Genomic DNA, 9,743 nt, shown 5'->3' on the forward strand with positions numbered 1-9,743 from the left:
AAAATCAACGTTGCTGCCTTAATTTTTTTAAGTGCAATCAACATGGATGTTTAAGTCATGTCAACTTAAATTACATTAAACTGACTTAAAAATGAGTTGATCTTTGCATAGGCTAACTTATACAAATATTGAAAATTGCTTAACTTATTTTGATGAGTTAAAGCAATGTAAAAACACGTTGCCATAACTTATCGATCATATACGTTTTACATTGCAGCGGTAAATTCATTCTCATTTGTAAATACAAGAGCATGCTGTTTTAGACGCTGTTAAAACCACGAATGAAGTTATTACAGAGTCCTGTTATTAATTATGTATGACAAGTGTCACAGCTACACTGTAAAAAATATTGTTGGTTTAATTGAAATTTTAAAATGAGGAGATGAAGGACAATGAAGGAGATTGGTTTAATCAACAGAAACTCAAAATATTAAGTTATCTAAACCACATACATTATCTAAGTTGATTCGACAAAAGAAAAAATGTAAAAACAAATCATGAAAATATTTCGTTTACTTTTCAAATGCAAAGATAAATGTTTGAACCACTTTTTTTGAATTATATTGCGGGTTGCTTTTCGCGTTACATTCATTTGTTTATTTTGAGGGTTGCAAAGCTGTAAAGCAGACCTGATGTAATGAGGATGTATCCTGTCAGTGATTGCCGCATTACAAGATATTTCGGTGTCGCCCCGGGCTAAAACTACGCCCGTGCTGAAATGCGTCCCGCAGAGATCCACAAGATCCGTTCAGCAGAATAAACACTACAGGACACGGGAATATGCCATGTTTAACTAAGAGCGGTAAAGGCCTAAGACGCAGCTCAGTGTTAATGCAGAACAGTTTACGCGCGCCGTCCCTTGAGGCACGCTTAACCCGATCAAGAACAATGAAATAGCACATCAATTCATGCGAACTCTTATTCCAAACGTAAAAGAAGCCAGACTCTTAAACACATGCACCAACGGTGTTTTCACCTCTTTCTGTCAGCCTGTATTTTTGCTGTCTCGGTATATATCTGGCAAAAATAGCCAGAGTCCGTGTTAACATTGATTAGGTCTCTCGGAATGGACAAGTGTCACACCTTGCAAATGCAAACGAACGCAAACTTGTATTGGATCTGTCTGCAACACACGCTCTGTCTGCATGCCTTTCTCTCTGAAAGATTAGCAATGATGTGGGTTTAGACACTTCCGGAATCCTGTAGACAACTTGAAAAATGCCATACCCCATCCCTAATTTATACTCTGATCTGTAATTTTATCCACAATTGCTCCAGTTGAGCATTCTGGCTCCCAGATCTGAAAGCCTGCAATTACTATATAATTCTTCGCAATTTTAGATGTCCTAATATGGACTGTAATTTTTGCGCAAGACAATTTCCAGCTATTTCAAGCATCAACATTGTCAAAGTTGTATGTACATAATAAATGGTAATATCAATGCATAGTTTTTAGCATAACATCTTGACTCGCGCGATAATTATATCCGTTTGGAGCCTACGCAAAATTAGCCTGAATTGCATGGTAACTGCTGCTTTAAATTTTTAAAAATTACTCATAATTTTCCCAAAGATTACCAAGATCTCGAGTGCACAATGTCATCAGCGTAATGAGGAGTAAACATTTATGCTAATAATCAGCAATTTTTTCCATCAGCTATAAAGAGGGAAAATAAAGCAGGATTTTTCATTCCTGCTCGGAGAGCGTCTGTCAGCTCAGAGCCCCGCTAGAGGAGCAGATTCTGGGACGCAAAGAGCCGGAGCCCGCGCCATGACTTCTGGATGCTCTTTTCACGTTCTTCCCTGTCTCTCAAGAGCGAGATTAGACATCTTATAGACGATGTTCTCCTTTAATATGCGTTAAGGTAAGAAGGATGCGCATGCATTTAATATATAGAGGCTACATTTAATTTGCTTATTTGGGGGGGATTTTCATGCATTATTATGTGAGGTGTTATGATAAGAGAAACAAAGTGGTCTGAAATTAAGATTTGTCGTACTTTTGCATGCATTTAAGACTTTTGATTTCTATAAACAGTAACATTAATATAAAACGATGTCACTATGAGCGAATTTGTTGCTGGCTGAAAGATCTTTTTCGGGTGTCTAGAGAAAACAATATAAAGCTTCACCATTTGCTGCTTTGAATCACGCTAACTTTAATAAAGTCTGTCTGAAATTGCGAGATGGTTTGTCGATAGAATCCAGTCGAAAATAAAGCAGCCCTTGTTCTATAATCTCACCTCTGCCTTCATCACTCCGACATTGTGCTTTTGCTCATTTTGATCCCTCTTCCCATTGACAAATCTCTCGGTATACACCTGCAAGCAATTTGCCAGCCTTACTTATAACTACCGCTGCGCACCTATTTCACTCTCTCGGTTTTTTTTTTTCCTTTTCTTTTTTTCTCCCCCCATCGCACAGCAAATTTTCTTTCAGTACGCTATCTCTTTTGTTAACAAAAGATTCCACGTGCGAAAAAAAATTGCTCATAATTATCCCGTAGATGGGAAGCTGCATTAGAATAAGTAAGGAGGGAATGACTGTAATTATGTCTGGTTTGATGGGCCCGGCGCGTAATCAAGAGGAGAATAGAGTGAAATAACGCTGACCCTCTCTGCTCCACAGCTGCATGTCGGAGAAAGAGACAGAACAGCACGGCTTCTTCTTTTATTCCTTCACAACAGTTCTGTTTTTGGATATGTTTAGAAAAAATAAGACATATTTTAAATTTGTATTTTTTAATATACAAGTTTTTTTTTTTTTGTGCAATGATTCATATCAGTGTTAGCCAATCATTAACACATCTTCATCTAGAAGGTTAGGCAGGTTATTTATCTGTATTATGAAAATTTAGCGAGGCAGGAAATCCCCGAGAGAACGCATTGGGAAGAAAAAAAGGTTACACTTTATTTTAACGCGTCTTTTTTGCACTGCATTACACATTTAAGTACTGAGTAATATTAATTAACTACATGTACTTACTATAGGGTTAGTTTGGTTAGTTACATGTAAATATGCATAATTTATAGTTATTGCTAACTACAATTACACTGTAAAATAAAGTGTTACCGAAAAAAATAGATGTGATTTAGTTTGGAAACATATAGACACTCCATCAAAAACATAATACTAATTAATAAACATTATGAACCATGATTCCACTGCAGAGACTGTAAATAATAATGGTAACGCTTTCCCACTGCGCAATGTGACGTCGTAGTGACGTCATTTTCATGTAATTTTTGGACGTCCAAATTTGGTCCATTGAAGGGGTTGTTTTGTAACGCCAGGCGACGTCTTTTTTCGACGTCTTCCGCACGTCATTTTTCGACGTCTTCCGCACGTCATTTTTCGACGTCCATCCACAAAAGTTTGTTTACAATAAATCGCGCTCAGTGCTCTCAAACAAAACAGCGGCTTCTTACACACACACACACACACACACACACACACACACACACACACACACACACACACACACACACACACACACACACACACACACACACACACACACACACACACACACACACACACACACACACACACACACCTTGCTTTACCTGGGATTCGAACTCGTGATCATCTGCTCCACGTGCCAACGCTCTACTGTTTGAGCTACAGAGAGAGTGATATAATTTATGATTATCGCGTTTAGGCTAAAAATAGGTTCGGCGCTTGGATCACGAGCATCTTGCAGTACATTTAAAATATTTTAAATATAATATTTTAAATATTTTAAAAATATATTACATTTTAAATATAGCGATTTGGAAACGTGGATGGAGCAGTGAATAGGTTCATTACACAGCAAAATGACACGACAAACTCGCGTTTTGGAAAAGAGCTCTTCATTTGTAAATTAAAAAAATTATAATAATCATGTAAATTTCCTGCACCTGTCATAGACGTCCAAAAAATTACCCCGTTCAGGTCCAATGTTGAACGTAAATATGATGTCCAAGTTGGGTCATGGTTGGACGTCCAAATAGTGGACCTAGTTTGGACGTTGAAAAAAATCACCCAGTTCAAAGGTCCAATGTTGAACGTCAAAATGACGTCCAAGTTGGGTCATGGTTGGACGTCCAAATAGTGGACCTAGTTTGGACGTCGAAAAAAATTACCCAGTTCAAAGGTCCAATGTTGAACGTCAATATGACGTCCAAGTTGGGTCATGGTTGGACGTCCAAATAGTGGACCTAGTTTGGACGTCGAAAAAAATTACCCAGTTCAAAGGTCCAATGTTGAACGTCTATATGACGTCCAAGTTGGGTCATGGTTGGACGTCCAAATAGTGGACCTAGTTTGGACGTCGAAAAAAATTACCCAGTTCAAAGGTCCAATGTTGAACGTCAATATGACGTCCAAGTTGGGTCATGGTTGGACGTCCAAATAGTGGACCTAGTTTGGACGTCGAAAAAAATTACCCAGTTCAAAGGTCCAATGTTGAACGTCTATATGACGTCCAAGTTGGGTCATGGTTGGACGTCCAAATAGTGGACCTAGTTTGGACGTCGAAAAAAATTACCCAGTTCAAAGGTCCAATGTTGAACGTCTATATGACGTCCAAGTTGGGTCATGGTTGGACGTCCAAATAGTGGACCTAGTTTGGACGTCGAATAGATGTCCAGAATTGGTCATGGACCGACGGACCCAATATAGACATGATCTGCACGTCTATCCGACGTCCAATGTTTAGTGGGTTATTTTAAGGCGACATAGTTACACGTTACATGTACTTTCTATAGTGATAACAGTAAAATATGCCTAATTACAAGTAACTAACCCTAAACCAAACCGTAACTTAAATAAATGTAATTAAAATTACTTATTTGACTAAGTACAATGTAACGTCACCTTAAAATAAAGGGTTACACTTTTTTAAAAGTGTCATTGTTACAATGTAATTATACATTTATGTACTGCGTAACATTCATTAACTACATGCACTTACTATAGGGGTAGGGTAGGATTAGGATTTGGTTGAGGGTTAGTTGCATGTAATTATGCATAATTTACTGTTGTTGTTATTATTATAGTAAGTAACATACGTAGGCCACAGTAAAATAAAGTGTTACCAAATAAAGTGTCACCAGAATAATAGCTACTATACTGCATTTAAGATAACAAAAACACATTAATATAATAATAATAATAATAAACGTAGGCCTATGTAAATGCATTTATTTTATTTGCAGTGTTATCAAATTGAATAAGTCTTAAAACTTTGAATGGAGTCAAAGAGACGCGAGCTTGTGATCAGAGCGCGCGGGCCATTTCCTGCTTTGACCAGGCCATTTTTAAAGACCACACATGAAGAGTGTCAAAATTTGTCACAATAATTGCTGCACCCCCCGCACTGAAACCCCAACTCTCAATACTCAGGCAGCAGAGGCAAGGTTTCATTAATTCCTAATATGTCTCCTATTTTTTCTTTCTATTAATTATAACGTGTTTGAATCTCATTTAGTTCAAATCGTAAACTATCATTCTTCATTTAATCGATAATAATAAACTAAACAATCAAATTACAATGTCAAGGGTTAGAATCGAAAGAATTTACCCAAGAAAGAGCAAAAGATCTTATTGGAAATATCCTTTGTTTTGTTGCTTGCCGGCATCTATCTGCAATAGAATTTTCTTAAAATGCGCAGTTAAAGCATCAGCCCCAAACAAAAGAGATGCTGAATCTGCATTCCCCCTCCTCCAGAGCCAGGCTTTCTTCATCTGGCCCTCTATGAGCGGCACCTGCCCGATTATTCACTTAACACACGGCCATCAAAGCAGCCACACAAGAGCAGAACAGAGCTTATAGCGGATAAACGAAAGTGAAAAGAAACAAGTGCCCTTATTGTCGGAGGAATTACTGTGTTACAGAAACCACCACAAGATGAATCGCTGGTTCCGATTGCAATGAAAAGCTAGAGGTGTTTTGGAACAGACACAAAACGGCCACATTCTGCAAGGTTTTTTTTTTTTTTTTTTTTTTTTACAGGTTTACGCTAATATCTGTTCGGTCTGAATGCTATTAATTAAAAAAAAAAAAAATCATCAAAATGCTTTTTATTGCGTTGTCTGTTGGCAAAAAATCCTTTTGGATATTGAAAATAGGTTGGCTAAATATTGAAATATTTGCTTGGCCTCTTTCAGTGCAAAATAAGTTTGTTTTTTTCATATTAATTTGTGGTATTCAGTTGCGTCATCAGTTGCCTGAGTTTCATTCATTTTTGACAAATCAATAAACGTTGCGATGACATTTTGTGGCTTCTTTCATAAACAGATTTTTACTGTTCGAGTTTACACATTATACAAGACTCCATGAAACAAAACAATAAATTAATATGACCGGTAAGCTATAAAACTATTCTTTTTTCTCAATGTGAAACGGAAAAACACATGAATTTTAATAAACACAATTATGTTTAGATCCTTTTGCACAAATTATTCAGCACACAACGAAAACGACTATTTCTGTACATTAGAGCTGTCAACACTTCCCATCTCACTGTGATGATAGACGCGTTTATCTGATCCAAAAAAAAAAAAAAAACACTCGGCTTTACAAATTGGGTTCAAATCCGAGGGAAGTGTCTCTGTTTTATAGTGCAGCCTCACATCATAATTTAAAGAACATTTGTTTTAAATAAAACATACAAACAGATTAAAAAAACAACAAAAAAAAAACAAATTCTAAATAAGTTATATTTAAATAAACACAAAACGCCATACATACAAAATAACTTTGCTTAAAGATTTCTTTGTTCCCTTTAAAATGGGGAAAATCATACTTGCTCACGGTGTGATTTATCCCAGTTTTTACACATTCACCGCGCCATGGCGAAGCCCGAAGCGACTGAATCTCGCGTGAGATTTAGGAAAATGTGATGCACATGGTGACCTCACAGCCCGTGTTGTGGATAATTCCAATTTGTCTTATGGAAAATTACAAATTTTGAAGAAAACGAAAGACATTTCTGACTAGGGTACAGTTTCATGTTTTTTTTTTTTTTTTTTTTACACAACAAAAAGTCACTGAAAGTGGGAGAGTAGCAGCTTTGATTTGACCCACTTTCCAGGCATTCCCTTCAATTGAAAAATACTTGTTTCCTCTCCGGTGCAGACGGCTCTCGTTCAGTCCACGCCGGCCAGTGTGTGTCAGCGGTGTGAGAGTGTCTCCGGATCACATCTGGTCTGGGCTGCGGAGTGCCTGTGTGTGTAAGGCCGCAGAGTGACTGGCCTGTGTCGGGTCCCCTGATCTGGGCCATTGGTGGATAGAGGGGCGGGGTTGTTTTAGCAGTCCTGGTTCACATGAGTTGCGGCTGCTGCATAGTGTCCTGGTGTGCTGTGGGATACCATGAGGTGTAACTGGGAATATAAGAGGTCGGCGTGGATGTTTTGACGGTGGCGGTTGAGTTCCAGACAGGCGCTATGGATGGAGATCCGGTGGTCAGTCCGCGCCCGTTAGCCAACGCGTTCGTGTCTATTGTTCCTCCGCCCTGCTTCATCAGTTTCTTAAACTTGGAGCGTTTATTCTGAAACCAGATCTTCACCTAGAAAAAAAAAAAAAAAGAAAAGAAAGAAAGACAAATCAAACAGAGCGAGCGACAACACCTGTTTCTGTTATCGAATCGCGCGTAATCGAATCGAGTTCGAAAAGAACGCGATTATTAACTTCTAACATGTCCCTCAAACAGACGCGTGATATAAAGTCGATTTCAAAAACCACATGCGAAGATTTATTAAAAAATAACCTTTTTTTAAATTGTTGTGTAGGATACGTGTGACATGTTCGCTGCAACAAAGTCTCTAAATTCTTTGACTGAAAGCGAGTAAAAGCACATGCCTGTGTTTGCGTGAGCCCCAGTGACGCGGCGAGCTCGGCTCTCTCCGGCAGAGCCAGATACTGGGTTTGCTGGAACCTCCTGTTCAGAGCCTGCAGCTGGAGACTGGAGTAGATGGTTCGGGGTTTGCGGATCTTTTTGCCTTTCCCGTTGAAACGCACCTCTCCTCCTTCCACCACGGTGTTTTTCTCTGACTCTGGTGCTGGGGAGGGAGAAAGAAAGAAAGAAAGAAAAGAAAGCGTCTCACAAACTGTGCGGCTCACATCACTGTGCACAAGTTTTACAGGCGGCACTTTAGGTATAATTAGCCTTAATTGCATACATTGTTTATAGCATTACGCAATAAATAATTACCAAGCCTAATAACAGCACATCTGGGCTACTCCAGTCCAACATTCTTGCAGTGCGCAGACAAATGCAACGACCAGCGAAGACCAAAATACGCGCAGCGTTTCTTACCTGGGTCCTCCAGTCTCGTCTGCGCCAAAGCCGAGTTGTTTGGGTAAGTCTGCACGGTGCTGAGGTACGGGCTGGAGGAATGGCTACCGACCGAGTTGACGTATGGATAAGGCAGGGACCTGGGGAAGGACGGAGCCGGGCTGTATGCGCTGTCGTGCTGCGGGTGTCCGGACGAGTGTAAACAGTGCATTGAGTAATGTCCGTGGGTCATGGATGAAGGCGACATTTGCTGACTTGGTGGCCCAAATTCCATGAACACGCTCTTTCCTGAGACTGGGCTGTTTAGACTCTCTGGTATTGTAGACATGGTCATGTCTCTCGCTCTCTCTCTCTCTCCCCCTGCTTTTTTGTTTTCTTCTATGATGTGAGTGAAGGATGAATCCCAATTTAAGCTCAACGGATTTTTTCACTTTCCATTCATAAGAAAATGTAGTTTGTCTCTGTGAAAAGTCTAGGTACGATGCTGTGGATCCACACAAACTCGCTCAAAGGTTTGAATCAGGGAATCATGAATATTTATCCAAGGTGCTCTCTGATTGGTCCACTCCCTCCAAGAGCGATGCGGATTGGTAATCTGAGGGTCGGGTCCGACGGACCTGATAAACTCAAGAAATAAGACCAACCTGTGACTCTATTGTGTAATGCTAATGTAGAAATTTAGGGAATGGACCAAGACACATATAGGCCGTATGTGGAGGGCTCAAACCACCAAAATTTAACACATGCAATGTAAAATATCATCATTTTGATATTTGGTCTTGATAACAGTTTTAGGCCTATTATTACAACACTACACCTTAAAACCAACCATTATGAACAAACGTTTTCGTGTCAATAATTGGAATTATTATTAGCCTATATTATTATTATCATCATCATCAATGCATTGACTTCATATAAACAAGTGTAAACAACAAACAAAGTGATATGACATAAAAAAAAATAAACTAATTTAACATGGCCCTACATTTTATGCTGGTTACGGCATCGTGAACAAACAACAAAAAAAAAACACCTAACAAATATGATTAAGTACAGGTATAAATGTGTGTCTCCAAGCAAAGATGAATTACTTTGATGATTCATTTGGTTAAAATGCTATAGTCTCGAGTGCTTGAAGACACAGTTGAAACCAGCTAAATTAGCATAACACTGTTGTTTAATTTTCATACGCATAATTAGCTGTGTATTTAACACTTGCGGATTCGCATCACTCGCATGCGCGCGTGGGTTGAATTATTGCGCGCGAGGATCAGAGAAGCAGGTCGATGTTGATAACAGCTCCTGTTATTTGGTGAATTCCTTTCACATCTAAATTTGGTTGATATTGCAGTGCGTTGGTTTATAGCATGGTTATTGTAATAGCTAATAATAATAATAATAATAATAAAAAAAATTAAAAAACAGTTGAGAGATTTTTGTTTTGTTTTTGCGATTAAT

At 38.8% G+C, this 9,743-nt stretch overlaps 1 protein-coding gene across 1 annotated transcript; it reads right to left on the reverse strand.

Annotated features, from left to right (window-relative positions):
• Positions 1-7,307: 7,307 nt before the first annotated feature.
• On the reverse strand, positions 7,308-8,790 carry dlx1a (distal-less homeobox 1a; the record flags this gene model as incomplete). Its single annotated transcript, XM_081367539.1, has 3 exons — positions 8,304-8,790; positions 7,847-8,046; positions 7,308-7,553 (listed from the first exon to the last, which is right to left on the reverse strand). The coding sequence occupies exons 1-3, from the start codon at positions 8,614-8,616 to the stop codon at positions 7,308-7,310; spliced, it is 759 nt and encodes a 252-aa protein (XP_081223665.1). The 5' UTR covers positions 8,617-8,790.
• Between the last annotated feature and the right edge of the window lie 953 nt (positions 8,791-9,743).

Source organism: Scardinius erythrophthalmus, assembly GCF_964197995.2.
Source record: "Scardinius erythrophthalmus genome assembly, chromosome: 6".
In the NCBI taxonomy this organism is placed as follows: domain Eukaryota; kingdom Metazoa; phylum Chordata; class Actinopteri; order Cypriniformes; family Leuciscidae; genus Scardinius; species Scardinius erythrophthalmus.